This window comes from Pteronotus mesoamericanus, unplaced genomic scaffold (genome assembly GCF_021234165.1).
Source record: "Pteronotus mesoamericanus isolate MK-2021 breed Mesoamerican mustached bat unplaced genomic scaffold, CSHL_Meso_final contig_42, whole genome shotgun sequence".
Taxonomy (NCBI): domain Eukaryota; kingdom Metazoa; phylum Chordata; class Mammalia; order Chiroptera; family Mormoopidae; genus Pteronotus; species Pteronotus mesoamericanus.
The window spans coordinates 14,568,731-14,581,789 of record NW_026555157.1 but is presented as its reverse complement, the minus strand read 5'-3'; the positions used below and the strand labels follow the sequence as shown (position 1 = coordinate 14,581,789).

The window sequence follows — 13,059 nt, the reverse complement described above, 5'->3', positions numbered from 1 at the left end:
TTTTTGGTTTCCATTTTCATGACATAATTTTTTCCATCCCTTCACTTTTAGTGTCTGTGTCCTTAAAGCTGAAGTGAGTCCCATAGGCAGCGACACTTGGGTCTTTGTGTGGTTTTTTTTTGGGGGGGGGGGTTCATTAAATTACTCTATGTATTTTGATTGGAAATTTAGTCCATATATATTTAAAGTCATTATTGATAGATATGGACTCATTATTGCTATTTTGTTTATTGTTTTCTGGTTGTTTTGTAATTCTTTTGTTCCTTTCCCTCTTGCTCGCTTTGTGATTTTCTGCAGTCATGTGTTTTGATTCCTTTCTCTTTATCTTTTGTGTATCTACTATAGGTTATTACTCTGTGTTATCAGGAGGCTTACATAAAACATGTTTATAAGTGTTTTAAGCTGATAATTCACATGCACACAAAAGCTCTACATTTTTGCACTTTCCATTTTGTTTTTGATGGTGCAATTTAAATTTTTACATTGTGTATCCATTAACAAGTTACTGTAGTATTATTTTTAATACTTTTTCAACCTTTGTATTTGTTATAAGTTGTTTACCCACCACGATTACAACAGTAGAGTATACTGAATTTTACTATATATTTACTTGAACCCAATGAGTTTTATATTTTTACATTTTCTGTCATTAATTTAGAACTCTATCATTTCTTGTAAGGCTGGTGTAGGTATGATGAACTCTTTCAGCTTTTGTCTAGGTAATTCTCTCCTTCAATTCTGAAAGGCAACTTTGCTGGGTAGTTTTTGTTTGTTTGTTTGTTTAATTTCAGCACTTTGAATATATCATGCCACTCCCTTCTAGCCCAAAATCTTCTACTGAAAGATCTGCTAATAGTCTTATGAGAGTTCCGTTGTACATACAAGTTGTTTTTCTCTTGCTGCTTTTAAGATTTACTCCTTGTCTAGCTTTTAACATTTAAGTTATAATGTCCCAATGTGAACCTCTTTGCATTTTCTCTATTTGCAAACATGTACTTCCTGAATCTGGATGCCTGTTTTCTTTCCTAGGTTAGGGAACTTTCCATTATTTCTTTGAATGAGCTTTTTGCCCCTTTCTCTCTCTGTCTTCTGGAACCCTTTTAATGCATATCATGCATGGTATGCTTTATGGTGTCCCCTATGTCCCTTAAACTATTTTTTTTTTTTTTTTCGCTTCTTTGAGTGGATAAATTCCAGTGTTCTGTAAGGTTTACTGATCCTTTCTTCCACTTGATTTAGTCTGCTGTTAAACTCCTCTAATGATTTTGGGGGCGGGGGGGGGGGGCGGGGTTAGATTATTGTTTTTCAGCTATGTGTTTTGTTTTGCACTTTTCAGTATTTTCTCTTTGTTGAAATTCTCACTTTGTTCATGAATTGTTCTCCAGGCCTTGGGGAACATCTTTGTGATTGTTTTTTTGAACACTCTACCAAATAAATCACTTATATTCACTCCATTAAGATCTGTTTCTGGAGATTTTTCTTGGTCTTTGTTTGGACCATATTCCTATTTCATCATTTGCTTTGACTCTCCTTTTTTCAGTTTCTAAACAAGATAAAGCAGCCACCTTTCCTATGCTTGATAGAGTATTCTCATCATGAAATGAACCACTTCAATCAACCCAACCCAAATTTCCAGTTGTCTCTCAAGTCTCAGTGATTACCCAAACCACCCTCCTTATTCTTAATGGCTTCCAGTATTTGAGAGTGTGCCAAAACCTACCAGAGTCCCAAGGTAAGAATGGCAGTCAAAATCTAGATGCAAGCTGATTATAAACTCAACCCTCAGTTAGCAGCTGGACAATTATGTAGTTAAGCCCCTTCCAGGCAGACACTGGGAGAGAGGCATTTTTTGCCTGCTTCCTCCCTACTGGGCCCAGTATATAGCTGTGGGGAAAGGGTACCTCTGCACCTGTTAAAAACTACATTTGGTACAGTCCTGTGGGACTCAGAAATGCAAGCACCGTTGCCTCTCAGAGCCAGGTTATCTGTGGTGCTGTCCCTTACAAGGCAGCCACAAAAGATGGGGTGCCAGCCATTTGTAAAAACTCCTTCCAGGAAGACACCAGTGATTGGTTTTGTTGTTGGAGTAGACTGAAGAGAGAGTAGGAAAGGTGTCTGCTGTTTCCCAGTCTCTGGGAATGATCGCAGCCAGTCACTAGATGTGTTAAAGTTAGAAACCCTCATCCTCAGGTAGTAGCTTTTAAAGTATGTGGGATCCTTTGCCTGCTCCCTCTGTTCCAAGCTGGGTGAGGCAGGGAGGGGGTTGAGTGCTCATACACTTGTGAATAACTTTGTTTGTTTTGCTATATTCTTGAAGGTCTCATGGACACAATCCCCATTAGCAAAGCTAGGTGTTCAGGGAGTCTTAAAAGTTGGGAAAGTAGCCCTGACTGGTGTGGCTCAGTGGATTGAGAGTCAGCCTGTGAATCAAAGGGTTGCTGGTTCAATTTCCAATCAGGGCACATGCCTGGGTTGTGGGCCAGGTCCCCAGTAGGGGGTCCTGCTTGAGATGTTTCCATCTCTTTTTCTCTCCCTCCCTTCTCTAAAAATAAATACAATCTTTTTTTAAAAAAAAAGTTGGGAAAGTATCGCAAATGTTGGCAAAATCCAGAACTATAGATTTGGGGTCCAAACCCTTTGCTCCTCAAGGAAAAGCTGGTAGTTGGGGGTTTGCTCCTGATTGTATGGCACTGTGCTGGGGGTTTATGTAGAGAATGTGTCTCAGCCTTTCCTAGCCACTTCAATGTGGGTATTCTCTCATTTGCCCACATGTAGAAGGAGCTGCTCAGCTAGTTTCTGGATTACGAATTGCTATGCGTCTGTAGAAGGGGAGCTCAGGAGCCTATACCATCTTAGCTCTGCAATTTTCAATTATTTCAGCTATTTCTTTTGTCAGTTAAATCCATATTTCTAGATTGACCTTTTCTCAGAATGGTCAAGTACTCAAGTCATCTATGCTTTTTTATGGCAACACCTCCTGTAACCTCTTACCATCTTTTGCCTCTCCCCAACGTTGAATAACCTAACTCATATATCCCGTTTTCCTTCTTTATTTACTCCCTCAATTTGTGGTGTTCCTTGAGAAGTATGTCTTGAGAAAAACTTGTGAAAGATAGTATTTTTAGAGTCTTTAACATGGAGTTCAGGATAAAATAAAGACTTTTGGAGACACTTCCATTGTTTTCTAACTTCAGTGCTGGTAAGAAGTCAAATGTTATTCTGATCCTGGGTTCTTTAAATGGGACCCATGATCTTCTCAAAACTTTTAAGGTCTTTATTACCTATATTCTGAAATTTTGCAATGGGTGTGTTTTGGATAAATTTTTTTTCCCCCTTTTTATTTCTCTGGGCATATATTAGGTCTTTCAAACTGGAAACCTATTCAATTCTGAGGATTTATATAATTTCTAAGATAATTTTCTACCCTCCTTTTTCCCTTCCTATCTCTTCTAGAAACTACTACTTAGGTATTATATTCCCTGAAATAACCCATTTTCATTCTCATCTTTGACTTTTTGTTCTGGCATTTGTCAGTTTCTTAACTTGATCTTCTAAACCTTCAAAGTTTTATTTATTCTATGCTTATTTGTCCTTTATAATTTTAAAACAGCATCCCGTGCTTATTTCCTATGTATAATCAATACTGACTCATAGTGTCAAAATCTCGTGATAGAAAGTGCTGTCTGGGAAAAACTTTGCCACTTCAATTTTTTTCTCTTTATATAGGATTCAATCAGCCAAAAATATGTGCCTTTTAGTTCCCATGCTGTTAATTAAATTTAGTTTAACATGATTTCTTCAAAACTTGTCAAGTATCACAACATGTTAGGAAAAAACAAAGTTCCTTAGGAATACTTGTGGCTACACTACAAATAGAGCTGAAGTGTAAATAACTGCAAAATGAAGGCATGGAGAGGATTCCAGCAATCAAATTTGGCCAAAGCATTGGGCTTTTGGCAATGGCCTGGAATGTGGAATGAATTGCCCACTTGAATCAAAGTCCAGATGCCTGTGATTTCTTTTTTCCATTATCAGTTCATCATACTGGTTTGTTTTTGTTTTAAGGTCATCAGGCAAAAATTACATCTCTAGAAAATATTCCATGCCAAAACACCCCATGTATGTGCAATTTCTTTAAATGAATGACATGAGTAGTTTTGTCTCGGCATTCTCTTATTGTAAATGATAATAGCACCTTGTATCAGGTGATTATTACAAAATGCTTTGACATGCAGTCTCTCACTAAAAATCCTGTAAGGCTTAATCTTCATTTCATGAAGTTTGTAAAAGCAGACAGTACAATGGTTAAGAACGTCATCGTTCTTAACTGTAAAAATAGAAAAAAACTGGTCTCTTGGGGTTTGTGTATTACTTTATATATGTAAAACACTTAATGTGTCTGATACATAGTAAGCACCCCTAAAATGGCTGCCAGCATTGTAACGCTAGAATCCGTGTTCTAGATTCCAGCTGTGTGTTAATACAATGCTTCAGTATTCAAAAATACTGAATTCAGAGAAACTGGATTCTCGGAACCTGGGTTCTGCTGTTGCTCACTTGGTATCCTCTGTACCAGACTGAGATCTGTCATCCTTCTACTTTTCACTAACTTACAAAGTACCTTTCCCTTTTGTGTGTTCTACATTCTTCAATTACAAACTTCTCAATAATGGTGATTATCTCCCAAAAGCCTTGTACAAATTTGCAGCTCACATACTATTAGTTGACTCACTGACTTTACATCCAAAATACTTTCCTGCTAACTGTGCTACTAACAGGAACTCATAGTTTTAGGCAAATAGAAAATAACTTTATTGTTACCTTAAAAGGACTTGCTCTGCTTAGGTACTCTATGAAGGAAATTCGTCAAATACTGCACAGTTTAATTCATAATTCTTAAGGATAGAAGCAAACATACTTATAACTCCAAGAGATCTGGGTTTATTTTGTTTTGTTTTTTAATACTAAGAGCCTGGTCCAAATGAATCTGGTTTATAGAGAAGAGTCTCGCTGTGCCCATGCTCTACAGGAGGCGACCCTAGCATCCCGCTACTCCAGATTTGCTAAGGCTTCCTGTGATCCACAGAAGCCCCGAGTTCCAGGAGATACAACCAGGAGGAAGTCCTTGCAATGAAATATTTTCATGTGCATCTGTTCCCATAGCTTATTCTAGTAGGTTCCAAATGTCAGTGGAGGCACGATTCACCTCAGGAACTTGTTATAAATTCCTACCTGGACCCCCCTCAAATAATTCATTCAGGAGGTAAGATGGATCAAGAAATCTGCATTTAAAACAAACTTTCCCCACTGTGGCTCCGATAAGCAACTCTGATGTAGGTAGCACAAACCTCAGAAAGAGAAACATTGCCTAAGTCTAAGGCTCTGATAAAAAGAAACGAAAAGTAAAAGTAATCTTTCTACTTCTTTCCCCCAGAAGTAGCTGAAGCATCTGAAGAAAATGGAGGATCCTCGTTACTGGAATTAGCCTGGGTCCACCATACCTCTTTCCTATATTATCTATTTCCAACTTGCTCAGTTATTTCTATTATTTTGGAATTTGTTTTTAAAGACAACTGTCTTTTTTATTAACTTAACCCTGTTCTTGTACAAAACATTAGAAAAGCTGTTTAGCAAATAAGAATCAATAGTTTTCTTTCTTTCCTTGTGCTTCTAGAATATATGTGCTTTCCCTGTCATGATTTCAACACAGACTCAGGAAGGATGTTAGTTTAACAAGGGACTGTTGTTTCCTACCCCTGAAGAATACATTAAAATTTTATTTTAATTTCCTATCTCCACAGCTATGAATTCCAGGTGAAACCTAAAAACCCACTTGGAGAAGGCCCAGCCAGCAACACAGTGGCATTCAGTACTGAATCAGGTAATCACATCAAAATTCCCAACAAGGATGTAAAGGGCCACAATGTTTTGCACTAAGGAGCGTGTCTGAAACCCAGCCAAACACCGTGTATAGTTCCTTGAACTCATTATACTACCTATGGGGAAAAGACAATTGATTAAGGTAACCATAAGGAAAGACCACTTAGGTTTTCCCTCATTCATTTTGATGTCAGAAAAAAAGAGTCAAGTGTATCAGTTTAAAAGAAAAGTATTTAATCAATCCATACTAAAAAAATCTAGTGAGTGAATGCTCCTCTGTATGCCAGCATCAAAATATAAGACATGCTGAGCCATGCTACATCTGGGAAAGGAATTCACTTGAGATATATATATATATTTTTTTTTTGATAAGCACCTCCACAGTTCTTTCTTGACCTTCTAAGTTCCAATCCTCTACCTAACAAGATACATCTGTGCTCACAGCATCATTTGTGTAATTTTTATACCAACTGCAAGATTCATGGCATCTTGGTGATTTTATCATTCATAGTATTTTGAATGAAACTAAAAGAGGAAGCTTTTAAAATGGAAGTGAAAGCTAGAACAGCTGTCAAGATGTCTAACTACTGAAATCACAAATAAAAGATACAGCTGAGTATCTGGCAGATTTTCCTATTGAGAACAATTTCCAAAACAACACACACACTTTCAAATTCCCTTTTAGAAAAGGTATACCATTTTGCAAGTAAAATTTCTTAACAAATGTAAGCACCCATCTTCTTCACTGTGCCACTGAAACATTGAGACCTACTTACCTAATAACATCTGACTCTGTTTGCTATTTCTTCTCAGCGGATCCAAGAGTGAACGAGCCAGTTTCTGGTGAGTACCTGTTTCAATGTGATCACAACTACATGCTTTGCTAAACTGACTGAACTGCACAGATATGGCAGAATTTTAGTCATGATTTCACTTGAGTCCAATTAATCTTTATAGACTATCAATCAGGTGTGAATGCTGATTGAATAAGGCTGGCCCCAACATAGAAAGGTAGACATCTATTTTGGAGTGCTTATCCAAAACATTGTTTCATTGAGAGCCTATGTTTTGGGAACAATGGATATTTTGAAACTTGCTTTCTTTCATGCACCAAATTTTCTATTTAATAACTGTCAAGATTTAACACCCTCATTTCCACTTTTAATAACAAGTCACATTAAAGTAGCTGTTCAAATTGTATATACTCCAAAACAAAACCTAAATTTCCTCAGGAAGCTGTCTACATCTAGCACAGCAAAAGTTATTCAATACCTAAATATACTCCTTTAATAGTTATATGACTATTGATAGGAACTTAGTTGGGCACTTATGTATTTAAACTTCTGTATCTTTGGCTCCAATATTTAGCATTGGTATCAGAAGGTGACAGTGAACCCTACAAACTGCCTTTTTTTTAAGCTCTTAGAACAGCTCTTTAATACTCAAAGGTAGATACTAAATTCAAGTCATATATTTTTCTTATTCAGGAGGAAGAGATGCCATCTGGACAGAGAGACCCTTTAATTCAGACTCTTACTCAGAATGTAAGGGCAAACAGTATGTCAAAAGGACGTGGTATAAAAAGTTTGTTGGGGTACAGCTGTGCAACTCTCTCAGATACAAGATTTATCTGAGCGATTCCCTCACAGGTAAGCAAGATTACCAGCTGTTCTGAGTGTGTCCTTCAGGGAATGGAATGCTTTCAGCATTCTATAACTTGGCCTTTTCTTTGGACAGAAAGTAAGGTGTGATGTAAATACAGATTTTCTTTTTGGGCAAGATGTTATTGAAATACTTAACCTAGAAAACAAGGATTTGAGACATGCTGTTAGAAGGGAAATAATGAAAATGCAAGTCAAAGCAGTGCCATCATGGCAAACTTGAATGTAAAGACACTAGCCACATTCAAGCCCAATTCTGTTACAGCCAACCAAGGATAAAACCCCTACTGATAATAAAATGGCTTTATCTAACAGTAATTAAGGAAGAAATAGGACAATTAAAATTTTAAGTCTGCTGGAGACAAGGTCAAGGTTATAACACCTGGCTGGAAGGGCTACAACCCCTTGCTCCAGACTCAGTGGGTTATCATGTTCTCTTCCATACTCATAATAAAAATGTTAAAACAAATAAGGCTGGCCCCAACATAGAAAGGTAGACATCTATTCAACCATTCAACAGATAGTATCTGCTTTATTCAGATACTGCTCTAGGTTCTGGGGACAAAGCAGCAAACAAGCCACAAACAAGCCTTCATATAGCTTACAATCTAGTTGGAAGACACAGACAAATATGTAAATAAGAATTTCACATAGTGCTTTGAAAAACAAAACTTAAGAGCGGGAGAAAACAGCTGAATGGAAGCTCCTTTAGTTAGAATGGTTAGGAAAAGCCTCTTTGAAAAGGTACCTACCACGTGCGCTAAGAAGAAAACTATGAGAAGGCACCAACCAGGCAAAGATCTAGAAATAAAGCTAGAGGTAGAAGAGAAAGGCAAAGACAAAGGCCTGCGGCAGAACATGCCTAGCCAGTTGCGCTAGTGTGGCTGAGAGTAAGAGGAAAAACAAGGCAGGCATGTGTGAAATCACGTGGAGCTTTGAAACCAGGTTAAGACTTTAGGTTTTATTGAGTACAATAGGAGATTGCTGGAAAGATTTATGGAGGGGGTAACATTATCTGAGTAGCACTTTTTTAAAGAATTTATTTTTAAAAGGAGGGGAAAAGAGGGAGAAAAAGGGGGAGAGAAACGTCGATCCATTGCCTTCTCACACACCCCCAACCAGGGACCCAGCCTACAACCCAGGCATGTGCCCTGGCTGGCAAGCAAACCGATGACCTTTTGGTTTTCAGGATGATGCCCAACCCACTAAGCCATACCAGTCAGGGCCTGCGTAGCAATTTTAAAAGATGCAGGAGACGGGAGGAGAGGGAAAGGATAGAGAGACAAAATGGAAAAGAGGGATGTCAGCTGGGAGACTATTTCACAGTTCAAGCCAACTGGCTTGAAGTGGGGTGAAAGTGGGGCAAGTGCTCAAAAAAAGGAAAGACTGATTATTTGAAATTATCTGGTTATTTCAGAATTGCCCTATATATAAGAAAGTCACATTTTATGATTCTTTTAACTTTTGGTTTTTAGGAAAATTTTATAACATAGGTGATCAGAGAGGCCATGGAGAAGATCACTGCCAATTTGTGGACTCGTTTTTAGATGGACGCACAGGACAACAACTGTCTTCTGACCAGCTACCCATGAAAGAAGGTATGTTTTCTGAGCTTCCTTGTAAGCAAGAGGGTTTTACAAATTAATCCAAAATAATTTCAGGCTGAGAAAAGCAATCCCTTTAAAAATAATCCTATAGTACTACTGTCATAATTATCTGGCTAGAAAGAAAAAACTTTCTTAAGCCCTTGGTATGAACACTTTAATAAAGGTTTCTAAACTTTCCTCCCAGTCCCTAAGACTCTATTCCTTAGGGCCAATGAAAGTTACACACAGACATATATAAACGCATTCTACTTCAAGGAAACCTGAATTTAAAGAAGTGTTTTCTAAACTTAAATCATTCATATGGCATTTTTTTATTCCCTTAAAATTTTAAAGAAAACTTATAAACTACCAAAAATGGAAAAACAGTATTATTTGCCTTAATTATATAAATTCAATTAAAATTAGAACAGTTCTGTTAAGAAATGAATAACCACTGTCATGCTGAAAACATATTAACACTAGCTGCTTAATGAAGATTAAAAAGATGAAAATTTATTTAATTCTTGTCCAGGCAGGGCAGGAGAGGGTAAATTAAGTGTCCACATTACTCGGGAATCATCAAGAGGTTCATTAAATACTTTAAATTATTTGACTAGTCTTTTCAGCAACACCTTTTGTTCAATGGCACTTAAAAATACCCACCACAGTAAAAGATGCCTTAGTAAGATCTATGAACACATAACCAGGAGGTTGAAAGTTGCTGTCTCATAGGAACTGGCTGTAAAACATTCTCAAAATCATGTGTATTTCTATAATATTTTACATTTACAGAGAAAATTTTAATCATTACTAGTATAGGCTCCTTGAAGAGCTGACCTAAGTTTAATTCTTAGAAATTTAGCAAGCTTAGAACTACCTTCTTTTGTTTCTTAACATTGTAGTAAATATCTAACACCTTCACTCTGGTCCGTTCTTCACACACTACCGTGAGTCTGCAGAAAGGATACTTGCACGTAAGACAGAGAATACTGAATGCGGTAATGACACTCAGGACACAAAAGCCCCCTGACTCCTGCCCCTTTCCAGCTTTGTTTCGAAACACTACCAACTGTCCCATCCTAACTTGGTGAGTTTCAGATGCCCCTGATGTTTAGCCACCTGTTAAGACACCAGCGCCTCTGTTGCTACACATTTCTTAAAACACCTCGCCTCACCTAGTTATGTAACCTTCAGCCAATCAATCTATGAGCAATGAGGACAAAAATATAACATAGCAGCTATGATAATTAATTTTCCCCCTTAGGCTATTTCAGAGCAGTTCGTCAGGAACCTGTCCAATTTGGAGAAATCGGCGGTCACACCCAAATCAATTACGTTCAGTGGTATGAATGTGGGACCACAATTCCTGGAAAATGGTAGATACTGCAATCATGATCACAAGTGCCTTCTGTTTCATCATGGCAAAAAAAATAATTGCAAACACTATGGTATTTGTCACATTCATTTAAAGCTGTTCTGTTTACTATGTGTAAAAGTTTAAAATCTGATAGCAATATTAGATGTTTATTAGAAAGATTGCTGAGAATATTTATCAGGTTTTAAAAAGTCATTTTTAGAAAGCAAGATATTAACAGAGTAACATTTTTTGGGGAAGCTGGCTCCCTATTCATGGTATTTTAAGAGATCATTTGTATATTATTTATCACACTGTTGTAATGTTTTGAAATACTTTTATAGCAAAATTAACATCAAAAACTAATATACTTTTTTAAAAAATTTACTTTTATTACTGTGTATTCTTCCTATTGGTGAGTTAATTCCATAAATCTCTACTTGGTTTAACTTATTAGATCAAATTATCTTCAGTATATGATATATACTATCGGGGTGGGGGGGAAGGACCCAATATTCACGTTTATTTAATCTTCAATTTTTTAGCAACAGCTGAAAAACTTTTCTGAAGCATTTAAATAAACATTGATGTGAATATAAAATTCCTTAAATATTTGCAAATTGTTAAAACTGTTGTACTTGAATTAGTAAATGTCATTTCAGCTAAAAATAGAATTGAGAATGATAGTTTCAAAAATACATTTTTTCTTACTGTACTCATAATTGTTAGTGTTTGAATATACTCTGTCAAACTAAGTCTTCAAGCAACTGTCTTCATATTTTTTAAAACATAATTTTAAATAAGCTGTATGCAAAAACTGAATGTGAAGTCTGAACATAGAAAGAGAACACATTATGAGCTTGCTGCCATTTTACAGGATACTTACTACATTTTGACACATAAGACTTCTAGGAATGAATGTATCAGAGGATATTTTCATAGTCTAACTCAACCTGTACTGACAATCACTCACCTTTATTCAAAAAGGTATTTTCTTCATTTGAGGAGGGAGGTGGGAATGCTGCATTGCTGCCCTCATTCTGAGAGAGCCCTGTGCCTACCCTTGTCAACATGCTTCAATTTTACCAGTGCTACATTTTGTACGTTTCAAACAAGTAGAAACTCTGCAATAAAGAAATGTAGTTTGTTTTTTTAAGGTTGAGTTCTTTATTTCTGAATGGTTCATCTCTACAAGGAAAAATCACAGTTATTCAGGATCTACCAAAACCCCCTTGTAACTTCTAAAACTGCATCTCTTGTGTCTTCCCATGACATCTATCTTCCCATGACATCTATTTTAAAGTTCATTGTTTTAAGCCAATGACTGTTAAATGCATTTCTTTCAAGTCAAGACCAAAATCAAACAGCACTGTGTTTCTCTGAACCATCTGTACTTCATTTTGAAAAAACATCAATTAAGGATTTTTTTTCTTGCTTTTTTTTTCTCATGTATATATAATGTTAGTGACTAAGTTAAATTACAAGACCACTAAATGGATTCAATCATCTTTATTAACCTATCACTGTTTCATTTTATACATAATATCTAGTTGTCTCCTCAAAGAGATCTACTTTTAGTACATCATGTTAATAGTAAAAAGCCAACTTCAACCTAGCATTTTAATAACCTCTGGACAAGGCAAGCTAGAAAATCAATCACTTTACATACACATAAGAGTAGTGTTCCAAAATTACTAGAAAGCTGCTACACTTTTAAGCAGGGGAGGAAAAAACTTTCATTTTGGTCTTTGTTTGTGTTCTAGCAAATTATACTTTCAATTAACGGCAACAATGATATCATAAAAAATGCTCTTTTTAAATTTCTTAACTTCAATACAAACTAAAATAAAATAGTAGCATTGGAGTCTTTTGGGAGGCAAAGAGCAAGCAGCTACGTTCATCAGCGTAGCTGAGCCTCTTTATCGATAACCAGGTCCAGGTTGGGTATAGCTCTGACTAAAGGGAGGACGATTACGTGCATAAGGGTTAGGCCCGCTTGGAGGAGGGGTCATGGTACTTCCAGGAGGCTGAGTAAAACCTGGTCTTGGCTGATAGGAGCCGGGTTGGCTTGGAGCCATTCCAGGTTGTGAAGCGGGGACTACAGTGTAATTAGTAGGCTGAGAAGTTTGGGTAGCATAAGTATGTGGAGGGTAACTGCTCGCCTGGTACTGCTGTGGCGGTTGAGCAGGCAGTTGCTGAGGCTGACCAGAGAAGGAAGAAGCTGGGGCCTGGGAAGTTGGTTGCTGGCCATATCCCTGGAACTGCTGAGGTTGTTGGGGTCCAGTCTGCTGACTATAGCCTGCTGAAAAGGCAAAATAAACAATGTATATATCTTATTTTTCTGTTGGTAAAAATTTTCCAGAGAATAATTAGTCTTTACTGTTATGGATCAAAAACAATGAGAAATTTAACAAACTTAATCCTAAGTATTTATATAACAAGTAGAATAGTAAATTCTATCATATAATAGTTCCAGACCAAGTGGTATCGCGAAGTTTCTAAAAATTTTTTTAACCTGCTCATCTTAAATTGAAACCACTATACATGGATTTCTTCATTACAACCGCCTCTAGGCTAT

At 36.8% G+C, this 13,059-nt stretch overlaps 2 protein-coding genes across 17 annotated transcripts in view; one reads left to right on the top strand and one right to left on the bottom strand.

The window, feature by feature from the left end:
• Window positions 1-10,763, top strand: part of ABI3BP (ABI family member 3 binding protein) — a 245,748-nt gene extending 234,985 nt beyond the window's left edge. For all 12 annotated transcript variants that reach the window (XM_054577379.1, XM_054577381.1, XM_054577377.1 and 9 more), the window contains 5 exons: window positions 5,802-5,881; window positions 6,694-6,723; window positions 7,368-7,529; window positions 9,017-9,139; window positions 10,392-10,763. In XM_054577379.1, the coding sequence (XP_054433354.1) occupies window positions 5,802-5,881; window positions 6,694-6,723; window positions 7,368-7,529; window positions 9,017-9,139; window positions 10,392-10,507 (511 nt within the window). In that variant the 3' untranslated portion in view covers window positions 10,508-10,763. The remainder of the gene's footprint in view (window positions 1-5,801; window positions 5,882-6,693; window positions 6,724-7,367; window positions 7,530-9,016; window positions 9,140-10,391) is intronic.
• Window positions 10,764-11,546: 783 nt separating this feature from the next.
• The window catches only part of TFG (trafficking from ER to golgi regulator), a 37,890-nt gene continuing 36,377 nt past the window's right edge, over window positions 11,547-13,059 (bottom strand). For 3 of the 5 annotated variants that reach the window (XM_054577386.1, XM_054577388.1, XM_054577385.1), the window contains one exon: window positions 11,547-12,783. In XM_054577386.1, coding sequence (XP_054433361.1) covers window positions 12,401-12,783 — 383 coding nt within the window. In that variant the 3' untranslated portion in view covers window positions 11,547-12,400. The remainder of the gene's footprint in view (window positions 12,784-13,059) is intronic. The other 2 variants (XM_054577389.1, XM_054577387.1) reach the window with 1 other exon arrangement.